Raw genomic sequence first — 22,606 nt, 5'->3', positions numbered from 1 at the left:
TCCACAAATACTTTTATGTTATTGTTTTTACACATTTTCACAACGCACGACGGCATTTTTAAATATTTTATTGCGACGCAAACTGATCTATCACAAACGATGACAATTCTCATAATGGCCGCCTATCGGCCTGTAGTAGTATGAGTGTGTGCGTGGGGCTATATATTCACACGTTAATCAGCTTGTTTTGGTGCTACACTGTTATGTAAGGTGACACGGAGTCCTTATAATTTTACTAGTCCGTGCTTAGAAGGTATTTATAATTTTCAGATACATTTCACCATTTTTATTAATTAAATTTCAATTTATTAACACGAATAGTTTGTATACGTAAACACACATAATATTATGGCTTCAATATACGTATAAATTACGTTACATTAACAAAAACACATTATTTTTTGAAGATGAGATACAAAATTGCATCAAAACTAACAAAAGTCATTTCTGGACTGTTTGGCAGCTGCTACATACATTACACTGAATATTTCAATATGAAAAAAAAAATACTATTAATAGTTTCTTAAAATAATATCAATTGTTTAAATAACCACCATTTAAAATGTATTATGTGTACTTTTGTATTTAAATTATGTACTTTCAATTCAAATAGAACTATGTATTTAGGATTTATTATTGAATAAGTAAATATATCTGGACTAGTCATATGCAAATGACTGTCGGCGTAGTTATTATTAGCTAATTAAAAGACATAAAAGTTTCACTAGTATTAATCAAAGTTAGGTAGGGACTTCCAAATGATTTATCGATAAAATTTTAAAGTTTAATATTTCAAAATGAATATATAATAAAATGTGATAAATTCACATCTGTTCATTTGCAATACATTTAGTACCCTTATCAAAACCAAAATATTGTTTCTTATTATAAAGTAGAGTTAATATTTGTGATCATTTATTTAGATTATTAAAGCAAAATAAAGTCATCGATAACTTTATATCTGCAGGAAATCCCTTGTTGGTGAATATTTTTGCTACTAAAACCTCTACATCTTCACATAATTAATATATAAGGCAGACAATTTAGTTAAAATATTACTTAATAAAAGTTTCTAAAAACTAGATAAATTTCCATTAAAGTATACTCATACATAATACATACTAAGTAATCATATAAAGGTTAATATTTAAAATACATGGAATGAAAGACTAGAATGTTTAATACAAATTATATTATAAAATAAATTTGAAAAGCCGCTAACGCTACTTTGACAGATTTTTATTAGTCTATGTATAAAAATCAAGTTTGTTCCAACGAAATGGTAGAAATATCGACTATAACACGGCGCATCACTAGATCACGTTTTATATTGCTAAAAATCGAAAAATCAATTAGGCTTTTTTTTCTATTTGCTCGCGTAGATTATTTGAAGTAACTTAACGTGGAATGAAATAAACATTAATTATTACGGGAAGCTAGCCACAACAAATCAGTGAAAACCTCATTCAAATCGGTTTACCAGTTCATGAGTTTAGGAGGCACAAAATAATAATATTGTCGCATAGCAATGCTTCGACATACATGACGAGAGCTGTCAAACTTCATGTCGCGTAGCAACGCTTCGACGTACATGACGAGAGGTGTCAAACTTCAAGGCATTGGAAATTTCGACAGCTCCGTCAGCAATACTCGTAGCTCAGCGGAAAAGGGTTTACTTCAGACCCTGGAGACTCGGGTTCGGTACCTAACAGTGTAAGAAATATTAGGTTTTGTAAAATTAAAGGAAATTTCTATTGAGTTCAGGATAAAATCGAACAGAAAAAAAGCAGGATAAAAATAGTTGAAAGAAATTTCTAGTACAATTTAAAGCTGGAAGAGAATCATTTTGAAAATAGAACAGACCCGGGGGTATATAAGCCGGTACTAGGCGTGGTTCTACGGTAGTTCTATTCAGCTTCGAAAGTAAAAAGGAAAAAAAGCAAGAGAAGAAGAAGTTGTTGAAAAGTATTGGAAAATGATTCAGTGAGAAGAAGATAGAAGAGAACGAGTCCTCGGTGCGGTGTGTGGTCTGCTGAAGGCACCGCAAGAGGAACAAACGGCATTGAATAAATTTAAATTTAAAAAACAATTTTGCAAGCGTTAGCAGCTTTATACAAGTCAATGTTTCCAACCTACACATACAGTGTACCAAAATTGAAAAGAATGGTCTATGTAATCCGGTTCCTATCACAAAATAGAACCGAATCCAAATTAACTCCGTACAAGCACATTAGTTATAGTTTCATTCAATAACCTTTTGAGGTATATATTCCCTCATAAACATCTCCATACATAAACATCTACAATAAAATAGATTTACTACATTCAATAAAATATCTGTCTGTTGATATAATTTATTAATATTTCTTATTGATACGTTAACATATAGCAGTCAGATAAATTGTATTTTAATAATGGGTCACACTAAACAATTTGTTATGTTTTTAAAGTGATAACCCTCACTTCTGAAATTAATACACAAATAAAATTTGAAAACAAAATTTTATGAACGATGCGGGACTCGAACCCACGACCTCTCGCGTTCCATGCGAGTGCTCTTCCAACTGAGCTAACCGTTCGAGTGACGCATCGTCATAAAATCTTGTATGCTTTGTTCAACTCTCTAGGATCTACTTTACAGCCCTCATTACAAAATGCTCGAGAATTTCTTAAAGTGCTCGCATTTCGTGATATTGATAGGAAATCAATTTGTTTGTGAACTTGGTCAATTAAACACGCATGGTTATGTTATTATAATACAACGGTGGTTTTTTATAATGAAAATAAGGAACGAGATAAGTAGGACATCCAGTTGATGGTAGTTGATACGCCCTGGCCATTACAATGCAGTGCCGCTAAAGATTATTAAAAAACTCAAAAATTCTGAGCGGAGCACTACTAGTATGATGTAGTTATACTAGATGTATTCCTATTAAAATCTCCAAGTGAACCAACTGTCATTCATTTTAATCGGTTTCGGTAGTAAAACGTTTGAGACTATTAATGGTATTTAATTAAATACTGTAAGTACAGACCACATCATAATCTTATTAAACAAACATACCACCACATAATATATCTTTCTCATTATTTGTCTTTTTTCAATCTTAATCATTCAGAGACACGAAAAACTAAATCACAACCAAATGAAATCATCAAACTTAATAAAATAAAATAATTATACACGATAAGAAAATATTCTATAAAATAATAGTTTTATATCACTTTTAACGTTAAATTTTGGTAAAATGTAATAAATTAAGTACCGAAGCAATACAATAAGGCAAGACATTAACGGCCGTTCCCAATATACTATCTACAGATATAGATAAATTACTACCTTCTACTGTCAGTAATTAACTGTCAATAATCTGAAGCTGTCCCAATATACTCGATAAGTCATTTTATCGCTTTATATTGGAATTGCGTGAATTGCAATTTAAATACAAACATCTATCGCTGGTAAGCCATACGTCATCCCATTGACAGACAGCGTGTACGGATAAGGTGAGTTACCGTCGATAAGTTTATTGGGATAGAAAAGTCAACGATAGTTACGATTTTTATCTCAGATAAGATATAGACTAAATATTGAGAACGGCCGTTAGTGAAAGTCTTGCCAGTCTTGTCATCTAAGTCATATGTTTTGATTGAACCCAATATTCTCCGCGCGCTCACCACTTAAAAACGCAAGATGTTAACTATCTAGAGATATGTAGGTAATGGTTTTCTCACCTAATTTTGTTATACATTAAATACAGTTAAAACGAAATAATTCACGAATACAACTATGTGTACTTTAAGTACGCAATATATAAGCAATCAATATCATGTTAAAAATATTAAAAATAATACTCTATATTATGTAATGACAAAATAATACTGCACATAAAAAACTGGTAAAGTGACTAGAGATACCTTTGTCTATTCTCTTCGAATATAGTTATAACTATAATATTACTCTTTGGTTTTATAAACACAACAAATTATAAATATATTACAATCTAAATAATATAATATTATGCAAAGTCAACCTTGGCAAATTCGTGCGGACGCACTGACCTGTCTAATTTACCAAGCAAATTTTTTGTGCCTGTTTGAAGCGCCACTCGAGAGCGTCCAGAGAACTAATTTTGACGTATAAATACAAATGGCTGCGAAGGAACGTACAATACTCTGAAGTATTTTTACATTTTGAATGGATTTCGTTCGTTTTCCGTGTTATTTATACTTCAAATTCACAATTTTTTTTTGTGAATAGTTCCCAGTTTAGTACTGCAGACTCTCGCTACATGACCAACAGCGCCAAAATGGCGAATATCAAACAGGCACAAAAGCACTTTGACAGCCGCAGTCCAGTGGTATATAGTAGAGGTCAGTGCGTGGACGTCATTCACGTCAGTAGTAGATTCAGGGGTTTAAGGGGCTTAACAAAGGCTTAAGCTTAAAACATTTGAATAATTCCGTAACAAATAAAATTACTATTCTAATTAAAGTTTTTAGTTTGCTAAAAAGTTACCCAAAGGGGATCAAGCCGTAGGGGCACAAGACAATCATAGATCCTCCCACTATAGCCCGACAACTTAGTGCGCGACCGTCCCACGGGATGACAGAAGGTGGCGGTAGTGGGGAGGGGGTACTAAAAAGTCGTTCGCGCGATTCCCTTCCCCGTAACACCACCCGCTACCCGCAGACATCTTAAGTACCCCATCCCCGCACCATGGGACGGTCGCGCACCAAGTTGTCGGACCATAATAGAAACGTCATTGGTGCGCCGTATGAGAAGCATATCACATACTTGTATACTTCATTTTGCACCGTCAATGGCATGTCAAGAACGAATTTTCCAAAATATAAATACTTGAACGAAAAAAGGAAATAAAATAAAATTAAAAAGAATTCGATTTTTTTTGCACTTTTAAGATTAATTTCTCGCAGCGTTGCTTTGCATATTTCTTCCAAAAATATTTTTTTGGCAAACTGCGTTATATTCTATACAATTCCTAACAACAAATCCCTTCTTGGTGATTATAGAACCCACAACAGTTAGTACTAATATATACAAAATAGATCATTTCCTATACAATATTCTGCATACGTTCTGTTCGCCGTAGTGTTGATAAATATTATTCACTAAATTCTTCTTATTAGTCTCGGAATCCTGTCACTTATCGCGCGCAACAAGTTTTATGGTACAAGGGACGCAGCTGTAGTCAAACGCAAAGCAAGCATTTTGGCATTTTTGAAGTTATACTTCTTTAGGGGCGTTATGGAAAATGATGAGAGTGAAATTTTAAGATTCGCGCGCATCACTGTAACAGGGTGAAGTTGGTTCCTAAAATTTAATGACGTTTGCGACATTCGTTATTCTTGAAGTTATATTTCTTTAGGCGCGTTATGGAAAATGATGAGAGTGAAATTTTAAGATTTGCGCGCATCGTAACAAGAATTTTACAATATTGTTCTTTCTTCTTCTTTTTCCTTCTTTAGGCCCAAGAAGTATAACTACTTGCGTGCATATAATGTACATAAAGTACACAAACACTTTTTTTTAATTATACCTATATATATAAAGATAAAACTCCCAATTATCAACTCCCACCGAAAAATTATTAAAAAATTTACGTATTTTATGCTCGTTTTAATTTTACATGTCACTTAGCATTTTATACAGTCCACAGTGAGATTAGAAGTTTTATCAGGTATTCCATGAAATTGTTTTACATTTATACGCTTACTCGAGATAAAATTACGTATTATAATATAATAAACTAAGGAACTCATTTGCCTTGACTTTTCATAGTGAAGTTAAATTAATAGTATCTTACATATTAGGTGTTACATAAAAGATCCAGACGATAACACAGTTCAGTCAAAATATATAATATTATATAAAATAAAAACATAATCGTCACATGAATAATAGAATTATTTCTGGGGCAAGAGTCGACTGAAATTATTACAAAAGTTTATTTAACCAATTAATAAAATAATGCTAGACTTAATGCATTTTTTTTACTTAATTTTCAACAAAAAATAATTTGATATACCGCACACGGTATATGTATTATAAATAACATTATCAGCAAACCCCAGCATGTAATCACAAAATATGATTTAACGATATTCACATTTTGTTACGACAGTACTAATACAAATTTTAATACATTTGAAGCCGGGCCTGCTGCACCAAACAAAACATAACAAAACATGTTTGCAAAAGAGTTGATTCAATTCAAAAATGAGTTCCGACGATGTACATCCAGCTTTTTGTACCACCTACAACACTAATACCAATGTAACATTAAAAAAAAAAAGTTTTCTTTATTCCACTCCATCACAAACAAATCAAATAGAATTATCTGCTGGCTACGAATCACACTAACCAACTATGCGTTGATTACCCTCCCCGCAGGTGAACACGGGTGATGTTATCTATTTCTCGCGCTTAACATGTAAAGATGTAACAATTTTTATAAAAAAAAAATTATGGAATTAGGCGTTACTTTGCGGAAATCCATAATTATACAAATGATTTAAGTTTTCTTTAGTGTTAATTCCGCCAATATTTGTTGCCAAAACCGAGCGATTTTGGCGAGACAACACGTCCTGAGGATGCCTCGTGTAGAGGCGAAACACGTGTCGAATTGTTGTAAAAACAAATATTGGCGGAATTAGCACTAAAGAAAACTTAAATCATTTGTACAGTTTTTATAATAAAATCCCTGAAGGAATTTTCAAACTACAATTAAAAATGTTTAAAATATTTGTCAAATAGAAACTTTTAAAAAAAGCTTATTATACAATTAAAGATTATAAAAGAGATAAAAGTGCATGGGATTAAAGCAATGTAAATAATTTTAAGGTCTGCATAATATTTTAATTTATAAGCAGTACGACTGTATTATTCTATTATTTGTATATTTTCTTGACTTCAAAAAGTGATGCAGTTATCCTATTTTGAGAAATAAACTATTTGAATTTGACAAAACTGTTAAGCCACGCCCATAATCTGTTTATAAAACATGTTTTTGTGTTAAAACATGTTTTTGTGTTAACAATCACGGCGCAACGGACACGGCTTACGACCGATCCCAATATACTATCTACAGATAGAGATAAATTACTACCTTCTACTGTCAGTAATTAGCTGAGTCAATAATCTGAAGCTGTCCCAATTAAACCGATAAGTCATTCTTATCGCCTTATATTGGGACGCGTGAATTGCAATTTCCATACAAACTCCTATCGCTGGTAAGCTATACGTCCTCCTATTGACAGACAGCGTGTACGGATAAGGTGAGTTACCGTCGATATGTTTATTGGGACAGAAAAGTCAACGATAGTTACGATTTTTATCTCAAGTAGGCCACAACCGGAGATAGACTGAATATTGGGAACGGCCGTTAATGGATACACAGGGAACGGGGGAGGTAGGCCTCCCACACGAATATTGTTAGTTATTGTATGGTGCATACTGCCGAGGTGCCGGGAGCGTGGTCTAGTAGAGCTCGTCTGCGCTTTATGCCCTCGAGGTACACCTCCCGGTTAAACAGTCCAGCTGCTAACGGAACACTGAAATTATCAAACTTAGAATAAGGATTGGTCTCCGCTGCGCTCCAACTACAACCGCAGGCGTAGTTGCAAAGTGCGGCAACTAATACTACGCCCGAAAGAACGTAGGTACTCGAACCAGTCTCGAACAATGTGTGACGTTGACTTTTTTTATGAAAATAAGGGACGAGACGAGCAGGACGTTCAGCTGATGGTAATTGATACGCCCTACCCATTACAATGTGCAGTGCCGCTTAGTTCGCTGATTTCACTAGCTACGCCGCCCTTCAGACCGAAACACAGAAATTTTTACACATGACTACTTCACGGCAGAAATGGGCGCCGTTGTCCATAATCTAGTCGGATTCCTGTGCAAAGGAGCCTACCACTGGTAGACGTGCCACATGTTCGGTTAACGTTGCTAATAATTGAATCTAAAATGCCGGGCTGCGTTGTAAAATTTTGTGAAAATACAAGAAATAAGAAAGACACTGGGATCACATATCATCAAATATAATTCACGCATTATCGGGCAGTCCAGTCGTCTATACGTTAGTATATGACGTAATATGTAAAGTTTAATTTCGATTACAAGCATAACATATTTTTTTTTATTTATTTAGCAGGAAACCCACGTTGCATAAAATGTATTACCTTATGGTATATTTACACATTAATTACTTTTATTATTTAACATCGTATACCCCATTTACGGGCTAACTTGACGTGCAATGAATTAATTAAATTACAAGTACTTGATAACATTATTAAAATTAGACAATTTCCTTGCTTTATAAAGTACTTATACAAAAATATAAAAAACTTATAACTATAAACAAAAAACTAAATTTTATATAAACTTAATTTAAAATACATCAACTTATTATCAAAAACGAAAAAAACGAATGATATTATTAAATTAAATGATTTTTAATATTGCGCTTAAAAATCGATGCAGAGTTCCAGAAAATGTCCAAATCTGCTATTTTAAATAATATATTGTTATAGGACATAAAAATTCTTTTTTTTATTTCGTTTATATAGGGACACTTTTTAACAACAAGGTCGTTCAGCGACCACGGTGTTTTACAAATATTTATATAAACTACTAATTTTTAAAAATAAATAACAATATTTTATACTATTCGAAAGATTACAGTTAATTTTTACATTAGACTAAGAATTAAACTTATATAAAGCCATACTCACACATCGGTGCCAGGTCGCAGCGCGGCCGAGAACAGTGCCCACACAGGTTTGTGGTCGCTCGTACAGATGGACTGCACGGAGTTGTACGCGACGCACTTCAGTCCGGACGGAGTCGGCATAGTGCTCACACGACGGAGGCCTATACACGACAAACATAATATTTTTAAATTATAATAGTAAAACTAATTAAAAGTTTTTACAGGTATTTACTTCTTCGTGTTTTTTTTATGAATATAAGGGACAAGACGAGAAGGAGTTCAGTTGATGGTAACTAATACGCCCTGCCTATTACAATGCAGTGCCGCTCAGGATTGTTGAAAAACACAAAAATTCTGAGCGGCAATGCAATACCTGCGCTCGTCACCTTGAGATATAATATGTTTAGTCTCAATTGCCCAGTAATCTCACTAGCTACGGCGCCTTTCAGACCGAAACACTATAATGCTTACAAATTACTGCTTCACGGCAGAAATAGGCGTCGTTGTTGGTACCCATGAACTAGCCAGCATCCTGTGCAAAGGAGCCTCCCGCTGGTTATAGAATAATAATAATTATATACAGCATGTCACAACAATGGCGACATTAAATGAACATGCGGGTAGAACTATTAAACTGTATCAATCAATTCTTTATTGCCATACAAAACATTACAAATATAAAATGAATAATTAGGCTACGCGATGAAATAATAGGCAAAAGGAAAAGGCTCAGCTTCACCTGACATGGAATCATGGATTCATGTTTCCATGCAGCGCTGTTTTTCAGCCATCCTCTCCTCTCTAGTTGAGTGGGAGTGGATATATTGTGGCTCCCCGATTACCTACTTAAGCTATCTTTTTTTTTTTATAAAATTTAATATTAAAAAAAAGTGTTCTGATTACCCTTGCAAATGTATGTAAGTGTGTGTGTGTTTGCGTGTGTGCGTTTGCGTGTGTGCGTGAGTGTGAGCGTGTGTTAATGTCCGTACAGAGAAAAAAATTTTTAGAGAAAGGAATTTCCAGTGGAAGTGGTTCAATTTCTCCCCAGCAAGTTGCTTTTTTCGTAGAGCAAAACGGTATTTTTATATATACTATGGAGAATTGTTTTTAGGTGATTTTTTTTATGTTTGCGGTTAAGCAGCTTTACCCGTTCATTTAATGTCACCATTGTACCTCTACACTGTATTGTTATACTTAAAAAACTGACTTCATGTTAAATACCACCAGTGGGAGGCTCCTTTGCACGAGATGCTGGCTAGATTATGGGAATCACAACGGCGCATTTTTATTCATGAAGTACTAATGTGAAAACATTATTGTGTTTTGATCTGAAGGACGCTGTAGCTAGTGAAATTACTGGGCAAATGAGACTTAACATCTTATGTCTCAAGGTGACGAGCGCAATTGTAGTGCCGCTCAGAATTTTTGGGTTTTTCAAGAATCCTGAGCGGCACTGAATTGTAATGGGCAGGGTAACAATTACCATCAGCTGAACGTCCCGCTCGTCTCGTCCCTTATTGTCATAAATAAATACAGTATTAGCGCTCCATCAAGCATCTCCATTCAGCCACAATCATCTCTGGTATATTCGAATTTTTGTGAATTGTTGAATCACTTGACGCAGACGTCCGCGTCGCTTCATCGTATGTCTTCTACCACTTTTATAATACGGTGTGTTCCGAAGAAGTTTTTCCTCATCTACACCACCACATACTGTTGAGGTACCAATGTTTATCTCCAAAACATAGAGAATGAAAATTAGTAAGCGTAGTCTATGGAATTAAAAAGTTAAGTGTCACAGATGACAGTTGACATAATGTAGAAAAAGGCTCGATCTACGAAATTAAAAATTGGTTTTTGTGAAAAATAGAAAATAAGGAGAAAACATGTAAAAGGAAGAAAATAAAACGAAAATATTAAATCATATGTTTTATTCTGCTGGAAACTTACTCCCCAACAGTGGTAGCAGAGCGTGGTTCGCTGTGATTATCGAAGATTAAAGTGAGGAAAAAAACATGATAGAAATGGCTTCTAACAATACGACGACAATAAAACAGTTTGCCGGCGAAGACTTTGCTATATGGCGGTTCGGAATATGCAAACTACTCAAAGAACATGAATGTTTGGATGCCATCGAAAAATCGAGTTTTGCTAGCATACCGGAAAATACAAAGACGGAGGCGAAAGCACAGAACATCATCGTGAGTGCAGTGGCGGATAGTCACCTAGATTATATACAAGATGAAAACACGGCTATATAACATGATGAAGAAACTAGAGGACTCATTCATGAAGAAAGGTATACGAAGTAAAATATTTCTACGAAGACAACTTTCGGAAATAAAGTTTATAGAAGGAGCTTGTACTATGAGTGAACATTTTGTAAAACTAAATAAGGTATTCAACCAACTGCGAGATGCAGGGAGTACGTTGTCAGAAGAAGAAAAAATCAACACGCTGTTGTTATATATGCCAGAAGGATATGACATGATTGTAGCTGCACTGGAGTCGCTACCAAACCTAACGTTAAGTACTGTAAAGGATAGACTACGCGGAGAGGAAGAGAAGAGAGCAAACATGAATAGCTAATCAGAAAGCAAGAACGCATTTTTTACTATCAAGTGCTATCAGTGTGGAAAGAGAGGACACAAAAAGTTTCAATGCAGGACGGGAAGTAATATGAATTATACCGGACAAGGACAAGGAACATATAAAGGACATGGAGTTAGCAGTGGACGAGGTCAAGGACAGCAGTATGGTCAAGGACGAGGACAGCAGCTGGGATATGGACGTGGTGTCGCCAGCAGATCAGGGGTAAGTTTCTCGGCAGAGACTAATGAGGATGAAGAAAGAAAAATACAAAGTAATGATAATAGACAAATTATTTGGTGTTTGGACTCTGGATCGTCAGATCATTTAACAAATAGACAAGATGTGTTTAGTGATTATATTAAATGAAAAGTAGCTAAAATTATATCAGCGGCCAAGAACGGCATTACTCTAAAAGCGATTGGTGTAGGCAATATTCGAGCTGTAACTTATGTTGGTAATAATTGTCAGGAAGTTACTATAAAAAATGTTTATTATATTGTACCAGATTTGAGAAAGAGTTTATTGTCAGTTTCTAAAATTGAAAATAGTGGATTTAGAGTTGAATTTTGTAACAGGAAAGTAAGAATCTATAATTATAAATATCTTATAATGATTGGTAACAATGAAGGATCTTTGTATAACATTAAGATGAATATTTTTAAAAATGATTGCAATTTAGTAGATGACAGAAATAAACAGGTATTACAATTATGGCATAGACGTTTTGCACATTTAGGAATGAAAAACTTGGCACTACTTTTTAAAAAGGGACTCGTGATTGGAATGGACGACTTGTATTATGACAATAATGACAGAATATGTGAACCGTGTGTTTTAGGGAAAATGACTAACTTACCTTTTAAAAAACCAGGACGAAGAGCTACTAAACCATTAGAATTAGTTCATACTTATGTATGTGGACCTATAACACCTGTTAGTATGGAAGGACATAGATATTTTGTGACATTCATTGACGATTATACTCATTTTGTAATGGTTTATATGCTGCATAGAAAAGATCAGGTATTTGAAAAATTTAAATCATATTATCACTTTGTATCTAACTATTTTGAGAGAAATATTTTAAAATTCCGATCGAATAATGGTAAGGAGTATATTTCAAGGGAACTTCAGAGCTTTTGTAATAGTAAAGGTATTCAAATACAATATACAGTACCGTATAATCCACAAATGAATGCAGTCGCAGAACGAATGAATCGAACACTAATAGAAAAGGCTAAAACTGTTTTGATAGACTCGCAATTAGGTAAAGAATTTTGGGATTACGCAGTTTTGTTTGCAGCATACGTTACTAACAGAAGTCCTACTATTGGAAAAGACGTAACTCCATCAGAGCTTTGGGAAGGAAGAAAACCTAATGTATCTAACATGCGGATATTTGGCTGCACGGCTTATAACCATGTACCTAAAGAACTAAGGAAGAAACTGGATAATACAAGTAAGAAAATGGTTTTTATCGGATATGGAACTGCTGGATACAAATTGTATGATGAAAAGACAGGTAAAGTTATTGTAGCAAGAAATGTAGTATTTGATGAGAAACCAATGAATAAGGAGAATAAAGAAAATACAAACAATATAGTAAAATATAGATCATATAAAGATCAGCCTAATGAAGAGTGTGATGAAGATTATTCAAGGAGTGAAGAATTATATGAAGACAATGAGGAAGCTGAACAGAGTCAAGAAGTAAGACAAGAGGTTGAAGAGGTAAATGAAGAAAAATGGAAAAAAGAGAAGAAATCTCAGAAAAAGGGAGAACAGACAGAAAGCTTAAAAACAGGGAGAATTAAAAGGAAATGACCGATTGTAAAGGTTGTGACACACCAATGGATCAAAATTTTATTTTAGAAATTTGATAACTCTGAGATCGACTTAGTTTGGAACATAAATGTAGATCACTTATTGGTTCTTTAATGTATGCTATGATTGGTTGAAGGCCTGATATTGCAACTTCAGTTTGTTCCTTGAGTCGCTTTCAATCAAAACCTAGTGAAAAGTTGCATAAATCTATTAAGAGAGTTTTAAGATACATTAAGCAGACTGTTAATTATTCATTATATTTTAAGAAAGATAATAATGTTTCAAATGGTATATTGGTAGGATATGCAGATGCAGATTTTGGTAGAGACACTGTTGATAAGAAGTCCACATCTGGATATTTATTTAAATTGTTTAATAATACTGTTATCTGGAAGTCAAGAAAACAAAGTACTGTTGCCTTAAGCACTACTGAGTCAGAATTAATATCACTTTGTGAAGCATCAATGGAAGCATGTTGGCTTATTAAGTTGTTAAAAGATTTGAATACTATGATAGAAAATGTTACTATTTTTGAGGATATTCAAAGCTGTATTAAAACTGTTAAGAATCCAGATCAAAAGAGGTTAAAACATATTGATGTAAAGTATAACTTTATTAAAGAGAAAGTAGAGTCAGGTGTTATTATAGTAAGATATGTGTCAACTAAAAATCAACTTGCTGATATATTAACAAAACCTTTGCCTAAAATTCAACAAAACTATTTTGTAAAATGTATGGGTCTATCATAAAGTGCTTAGAATAAATAAATAAAAAAAAAATATGGTTATCTAAAGTTAGTATTGCAGTGTAAGTCAAATTTTTAAGTGAAAGTGTTAATGTGTAATAAGTAAGTGTTATAAGTTTATTGAACTTAGAGTATTTCAGTTTTAAGTGTTGTATGTAAAATGTAAGTGTCAAATTAGTATGAGAGGTTAAATTAGAAAGTGTAGTAAGTAAATAATTTTGTTTTGTAGTACTGTTTTGGAGATCACACATTGAGGGAGAATGTTGAGGTACCAATGTTTATCTCCAAAACATAGAGAATGAAAATTAGTAAGCGTAGTCTATGGAATTAAAAAGTTAAGTGTCACAGATGACAGTTGACATAATGTAGAAAAAGGCTCGATCTACGAAATTGAAAATTGGTTTTTGTGAAAAATAGAAAATAAGGAGAAAACATGTAAAAGGAAGAAAATAAAACGAAAATATTAAATCATATGTTTTATTCTGCTGGAAATTACTCCCCAACACGTATATAGATATCATCCTCACCATGGAATCATATCAGTTATTGAATGTCAGAATCTAGCACCTGTTCAAAAATATATCAGCCTTGAGAAGAAATGGTGCAGAAAATTCCGCTGGACTTTTATTTGAGATAAACTTGGATTGAATTAAAATATTAATTTTACGTAATAATCTTATCTTTAGCCTGATAGTAAACACAACATTATTTTGAATAATGTAACTTAACCTGGCCGAGTAAGTATAAGGTTTATGTTTATGATCGTTAACACATACTCAGTTCAGACTAGATGTCAATTAGTGTATTGAGTGAGTACATAGAGAAATTATATAAACGTTTTCAAACCATTTTTTTGAATATTAATTGATTCTATTCTATACATACCTCCGAAACTCGAAGCCGAATTGGTCCCCATATTTCTCGCTTTGAACAATATCCGGTCTGTGTAAGCTGGGGCGCGTTGCTTACTTGATGTATCAAATTTTTGACTCCCTGGATCGTACTGGAAACATCAAGCATACGAAATTAATGTGAAACACTCGCTGCCCGGTGTGACATAAATCCATATCCGTATGGATTTATGTGGACCACTTTCGATATCGTCTTGGAAATACCACACAAGGCATCTCTTTCCATACTTTTGTAGTACGTGGAACAAAGTTCCTTGTACCATGTTTGGACACATAGATCCATACAAGATATTTGAGTAAAATAACTTAAAATTTATGTTAGTATACTCAGATAACAATAATCAAATCTAAAGGCTCTTAGGGTCCAGAGTCGCAATGTCCATCATGCAGAATTTTAGGGTTTTACAAGAATCTTGAGCGGCGCTGCATTGTAATGGGCAGGGCGTATTAATTACCATCAGCTGAATGTCCTGCTCGTCTCATCCCTTATTAAACTTAAAAAAAACTTGTTTGTTCGTAGACAGACTGACAGACTGGAGGTCTGCTACTGTACTACAAAAAAAGTGTGTGTCTACTTATGTAGGTAGGGGAGCGGGGGGCACGTTGTTACAATTTTTAGATAGTTGTTAATATGACAAAAGATTTCAAATAAATTATACATTTGATTACTTCTAATGTTAGTTTGTCTATTTAGCTATTAAAATATGACTGAAGAATTATTAAAATTTATGTAATTATTTCACTGATTGTTTTTATCTAATGTAAGATGTCATAAGTAAACGAATGAGTCCAATTATGTCCATAAAAGAGTTTAAAATCCCGGTAAAAAACGCATGTAACTTCTTACCCCTGTAACAACGTGCCCCCCGCTCCCCTACGCACGCAAGAAGTTATTCATCTTTGGCATAATAAAGCAAAAATCGTTATCAAAATTATTCCTCGTCCTATTTTACGTTTGTAGAACAAAATTATTGCGTGACGGTGTAAAATTCACTCTGATAATTTTTCAATTAAAGAAGTATAACTTTAAAAATGCGAATTTTGCTACTTACTTTGTATGTGGGCGGGAATCGAATAGGCGCCTCCCTAAAGTCTCTTAGAGCAGCGCCGTCTTCTAGAACAACTGTCAGCTGGTCCGCATGAAGCAGGCCGTGAGGTAGATGCGGGGGGAGGGGAAACTATTAACATTCAATTTTTGATTAGATTAAGATAACAATTAAACAGTAGGCATAGTTTGCCTCAATGGTTATGGCGATTGTATAGATGATAAAAACTTGGATACGGCAAAGTCACTGTGAACGCTTTGCACTGCCAATGAAAATTTTAACTGTTGCCTCTCACTACATTTGTGATGATGTAAAGCAAATCAGCGATTTTTTTAAAAACAGTGATAATCATAATAGAGTGATCTAACATAACTTATTTTCACAAAGATGAAAGCTAAGATTCTCTAAAGGTAACTAAAAATAATAGTAACTAAATTCTAATTCACATGGCTGATATGTATATATATATGTTTTGTAGAATATTATTCTAAGACAGTATCAGATACTTTCCATGGAATAAAACTTTTGTCAGACGCTTTCAAGCTCTATAAGAAATAAATGAACTTTACTTATTTTTACATATCTGATATAATATATATTATCCCTACTACTTGGCTAAGTAACATGAGTTAATGGTATATGTATGCCATGCTATTGTGATGTGATTTACATAGATTGTACTAATTACACTGTCAATATGCAAATGATTCATACAGGAAGATTTTTACTACGAAATAAGAAAAATAAAGTGGAGAAGAACAAAATATTTAACCAAATGTGCCCATAGCACAACATCGAGGGAAAGGAGGGTAGATAACAAAAAAAATGAAGATTCAATTTAAGTGACAAATGTAAAGCAATAGAGAAGACCATTGTGATACAAGGATACATTGATCTGAAGGCATAGAAAATTGTATATCATTTAAGTTATGTGAAATACAAAAAGTAATGGATTGGTGGTCATTATGTCACATATTCCAATAAAACTTTTTTTATTGAAGAGGAATAATGAACACATATCTGGGTAACGGTTTGGCTGATAGTATGTTAAGCATCGCCGCCCATATTCTCTTGTGGAGAGGAATCAATGTTGCCGACCTTATGTCCATGTCTACATGCCGGGGAAGGATAGAACCGGGCCGCAATGTGTGAGTCAAGAGCCACTGACACTTGTTAAAAAATTTATAAGCAATGTAACCTGTGTTTGTTCAATCCATCTCAGAACTGCAGCTCTTGGTTCTCCAAGCCTGAAGTTGAGGTCACCACACCAAAATACATAGTCAAAGTTATTTGTAACATCTGAAACACATCACAATCAACTGATTCAACTCTTAATTATCATGATAATCTGATTGAAATAGAACTCTATTTACTATAAAATTTTGGTATTAGATATATATTTACTGCATAAAATTAAAATATATATATATATAATAAAAAATTCAAATATTTTTATTCAAAATAGGATTCAAATTTTTTTTTATCTAAAATAGGATGTGACATCACTTATTGAACATAGAAAACTACTATCCATTCAAAAATGTATGCCTCAAACCTGAGTATAACATAAGAGCACAAGAAACTCAGCAGGCATTTCATAACAATAAAATTTATTATCAAATAGCCTGAGGGTAGTCGCTCCATTCCCAATCTATAGTATCATTAAGAGAGTCATTTACGTTATAGTATACCTTTACCCAAGTCAACGCAAACATGGAAGCAGTCTTGTCATACATCTACCGTTGATTATTAGTGCAAAAAGAAATGAGTGTTATTAGCATTGAATCTAGGTTGATATTAGGATATGCTTTTTCAGTTACGCGGTTTTGATAATAATTCGGTAAATCAGCCCAGTTATTCCCCCAGCGTCCGATCGTTCGCGCTATTCCAACGTTATGAACCTGATTGGTTCTGGCCATGACATGATTACGGTAATTGGTTCGCGCGCTTGACACATCAACAATTTTTGTCAGATACATGGACGATGTATGCGTTATGTATGAGGGGATCAGTCATTATAAAAGAAATATATTTTTGAAATATACCTATATATTAGCTAGATTAGAGAACACGTTAGGTTTCATCAAATAAAAAAGCGGCCAAGTGCGAGTCGGACTCGTCCATGAAGAGTTCCGTAGCAGCAAGTAACAGATTAAAAAAGTTCTTGTAGTTTGTTGTAACTTTGATAGATGATTTAATTACAGTGTTTTTTTTTTCAATTAGGCCATTGATAATACGATTTATGACATATTAAAAAAAACTACTTACTAGATCTCGTTAAAACCAATTTTTATTGGAAGTTTGCACAGTAATGTACATCTTTTTTTTCAGTTTTATTATTCTCTTATTTACAGAGACATATTTTACCATTTTGGAAGTGTCTTTACCACATAAATATAGCTAATCTTATTATCAAACCAACAGATTCATTGGCTTTTGAGTAATGGTTTCTAGGTTACATCTCTAGAGACTTACTCTTACCTTTACTCCTATGCCGGCATGGCAAATTCTTTGGCAAATCTATTGATCTTATAATTCTTTTAATATCCGACAATCTCTCCTTCACTTTCTCTTGATGTGCAGTCAAATGAGCCGTAACAAATAGAAATGTTGATCCAAACAAAGCAAAGGATATCGCTACAGCTCCCTTTGTACGAAAAGCAGTGCCAGGACGGACAGACAGACTGGCATCTTCTGGTAATGAACAGAACCATATAAGGTCTCTTCTTATAAATACTGATAAATGGATTGTACCTGGAATTATAAGATTTTGTTTGAACAAACGCTAAACGGAAGGATTTATTATGGAATGGAAAGGTATTTACCTAATTGTTATTATGAATTGAACATTGCCCATGCACAATGTAACCATGCAATGTGTATCAAAGACAGTGTTAATTGAGTTTATATTAAGACTGATACAAAACTGTAATATTTATAATAATAATCAGTTTATTTCATTTGAAATGCAGAAAATTTAAAGTCAGACAATTATAAGCCATAAAAAAGTATAAAAGAAAGTAAATCAAAATAATAAAACTTTTCACTTTAATTAATTAGTCACTTTTACCGGAAATTACTTTCAGGCTACTATTCCAGCTGGCTCACATTCGCTGTCATAATTAGGTAACTCACATGTGGTATGTAATTATGAGCAATGCACACACACTAACTCAGAGTGTCATATTAATCGCGAGTTTAAGACGTAGCTTGTCACACACACTAATATACTAAACAATCCCTTTTTTTCTCACCTAAATAATATGAATGTAACAATAAATGAGATGGTCCCAACACTTCCTGTATTGTTATCTCCCATTCTGTCCGTTCCGAATATGACTCTTGTGTACCTATAGCAAATATGTCCGGAACATGTTTCACTTCTTCTGGGATTATAAAATCTGCAAGTTCTCTGAAATATTTAAATATATAATAAATAAGTAATTCATCAATTAAGTACTCCTATTTTATTTAATTACATTTAGAGATTAAATGGTGCAAGGACTCGGGTTCAGAGCTGTGCTTGGCCATCTGAAAGATGCTGATCTATCATATCATGTGTATGTGTATATCCAACAATATTTCTGCCTCTACTTGGTGCAAGGAATATAACTACCAAATTTCAAGTCTCTACACCTTATGGTTCCAGAGATATCGTGATGAGTCAATTATCAGTGGAAATCTCTTATATATTCATACATTTTGAATATTTATTAAATACCAAGGTCTTATAAGTAGGTTCTTGTTATTATACATTTAGAAATATATTGAAAACACTTACTTAGGGGGAGCTTGTCCATTCATATTCCAAGAGCCAACAAAAACTTTAACCTCTCTATCAGGAAACACATGTTCTAACTCTGCAGCACCCAATAAGGAGTTAGCAGCCAATCTACCACAAAGGTAATTTCTGTAAAATATTGGATTTCTTTTTATTGAAATTCATTATTATAAATATATTAAACAAAAGATTGTCTTGACTGTGCTAAAAATAAGTTTTATTGCAAATTTTATATTTCAACTGCTAAGGCAAATAAATGGTGATATTATACCCAACCTTTTTCTAGCTTCCTGGGTGGGAATAAGGCGGAGAACTTGTGCAGCGAGCAGTGAATTGCGAACCAAGCTATCAGTACTGCCGGTGTGTGATGATCTGGTGATTGTTGACTTGGCTCTGAGCAAAAAATATGAACTTCATTGTTTAAGCTAGAAACTACACTCAAGTTAGATTGTTTGATATTTATTGTGAAGTTTAAAAGCCTATTATTTATATTTCAGAAACATGAATATTTAACATTTATTATGAAACATTGTACATGCTTGCCTACCTTCTCTTGCGATCCAATGAACTGCTTCTATCACTTTCAGGTGATGAGGAATGGTACAGTGGCCTTGTGTCGGTAGATATCAAATGATCTGCTGATAGCCTTTTAACAAATAATTTAGTCTTTGGTTTGATACCCTCTAATGAAACGTAATAATCAAAATTTTTCTTGGAATCACCATTGCCAGGAAATACAACAGTTGCTTTTGGAATTTCCTCACTTTTAGTTAAAGAGGTGTGATCACTTAAGCTATTATTGGAATTATTCTGTGGACTTTCTGGTCTCGAGTGCGACTCCTCTTTAGAGGTATGTCCTTCACCAAAACTCCTTGGACGTGATCGCCTGAAGAATGTTTTGCAGCATTTGGAATTTTTTTCTTCATGATAAGTATGATTATGTGAGTTTGATTGTATGTTTGTTCGAAGTGGTTGTTCTGCCGGACTATTATTGTTTTGTGTACTATTTATACTTGATTCAGCATAACAAGCACTTTGTGCCATGAATGGATCGGCAGGAGACATTGGACGAGAAGTAGATTGATTAAGTTCTTCATTTGAATCAGTGTCGACATAGCATCCAACTTTCGGAGACTTTTTAACAAATAACCTTTTTCGTAATGAAAGTTTCTGCTTTGTTTTGGTAGGAGAAGTCGTCATGTTTGGTTTAAAACCATTAAATTAAGTAACTTGTGTTATTAATAACATTTTAACTAAAATCAGAAAACATAACCTCTTCCCTTAAGTCTGACATTTTCTTAGTTTTCCGTCTGACTTCTGACTTCTCAGGACTGAGTTCTGACACTGTTGACAGTTGACTGATAGAGTTGCGGTGTTATGAATTTTGATCCGTCATGTAAGCTTTGTCCACTTCATAGTCCGTAAGTTTTGCTTAAGCCACCCTTATCCACAGATGCGGTACGGGAAAATGTTCTACATACGATGGACGAAAACTGTTATTGTAATTTATGCATACCTACCTACTGTATTTCGACAAAAACATAACTATTTCATTAAAAGTTTATATATAAGAAAAACACTAGGTATATCCCAGATTATTATGATTTTCTGGAACCTACATATCTACTTTAAATAACACTTACTTACTGACTGGGAACCCAAAAAACAGCCTTATCACTTGTAAGTAATTTTTAAGTACTTAGTACGTACCTTCATACCTACCTACTACCACTACTGTAAACCGAACAATGTTTGCACAACAATTGTCGCTATAGCAACGGATTAGAACAGAGATAGCAAATAATGTGTACATACAGCTATAGATCCTAAAGGACATATGGTTTTACTTAGCATAATATTTGTTACCTCTCTATTACTTACTCACTATTATATAAGAAATACCGACGCTCCCAAGCAAAACCCGGTAATAGGAAAATATAAAACTAACTGGAGAAAATATTTACTGATTTTATCGAATATCTTTTCAGCGAGTGGGGCTTAAGAAGTCATTGATGTATCAAATGAAAGCTATTTTTTGTGAATTATATACATAAAATATCACAGTAAATGTACTTACGGGATTAAATTTAAATTTATCGAATAAAACATTTCATAACATTATATTAAGGGCTTCTATCGGCTATAGCGTTATTTTCTATCGCAGGGACGATACTTGACTTGTTTTTACCGAGTTATTGTGTTTATATCAAATAATATTAAATAAGGTATTGATAAATAACATTCACATTACAAGGAAATTTAGAATAATTGTGTTATTGTTACCTCTCAGTACTGATTTCTTTTTGTTTCAAAATAAAATATTTGAAGGTATAAACGAATGAACAATACAATAATTCGATTTTAATAAATTTAATATGTCGGTTTCAATGAGTCTTACATCTTTGTGCCGTTTGGTGTCGAGACACTTTTCCCATGGGGCCCAGAGGCACGGAGAATGTACAAAGTACTATATTCGCGCTTCAATAGGGCTACTGGCAACCCAAGCACTGGCAGCTATTTCGGTCAATGGATCAGCCTAGCTATCAAACGTGGAAATGCTGCCAGTATTCTTGGTACGCTCTCGTTAGAGTAAAAGTGTTCTGTGGGTACGCTTCCCCGTAATTATAGTTTTAATTGTAATCATAGTACCTATTGTAAATATAGTTATAAAATTTGTTTTGTTTGAATAAATATAATTATGATTCGATTATTTAAGTAATATTAACTAGATCATAGAATGAAATTTGAAAATTGTGTCAATTAAGGCGAAGATTTATTAATAATAATGATTCAATAAATAAAATCATAAATCGACTTTGAATTACATAACTTTAATTTTATTCTTCTTCTGCAATACTTTCGTTCCCAGCTTCAGAAATGGACAAAGATTGATAAAGTACAATGGTAACTTCAAGGAATAGCAATTAACGTTCACGATCAGCCAGACTATAAAATTTGTTAAATGT

At 33.5% G+C, this 22,606-nt stretch overlaps 1 protein-coding gene across 1 annotated transcript; it reads right to left on the bottom strand.

The window, feature by feature from the left end:
- Positions 1–6,903: 6,903 nt before the first annotated feature.
- On the bottom strand, positions 6,904–20,978 carry LOC126970943 (inositol polyphosphate 5-phosphatase E). The gene is made up of 10 exons (XM_050817087.1): positions 20,188–20,978; positions 19,917–20,033; positions 19,641–19,769; positions 19,114–19,271; positions 18,341–18,613; positions 17,058–17,158; positions 15,866–15,991; positions 14,788–14,905; positions 8,764–8,902; positions 6,904–7,575 (listed from the first exon to the last, which is right to left on the bottom strand). The coding sequence occupies exons 1-10, from the start codon at positions 20,838–20,840 to the stop codon at positions 7,461–7,463; spliced, it is 1,929 nt and encodes a 642-aa protein (XP_050673044.1). The 5' UTR covers positions 20,841–20,978; the 3' UTR covers positions 6,904–7,460.
- Between the last annotated feature and the right edge of the window lie 1,628 nt (positions 20,979–22,606).

This window comes from Leptidea sinapis, chromosome 22 (genome assembly GCF_905404315.1).
Source record: "Leptidea sinapis chromosome 22, ilLepSina1.1, whole genome shotgun sequence".
NCBI classification, from domain to species: domain Eukaryota; kingdom Metazoa; phylum Arthropoda; class Insecta; order Lepidoptera; family Pieridae; genus Leptidea; species Leptidea sinapis.
This window is presented reverse-complemented; position numbering and strand designations above follow the sequence as displayed.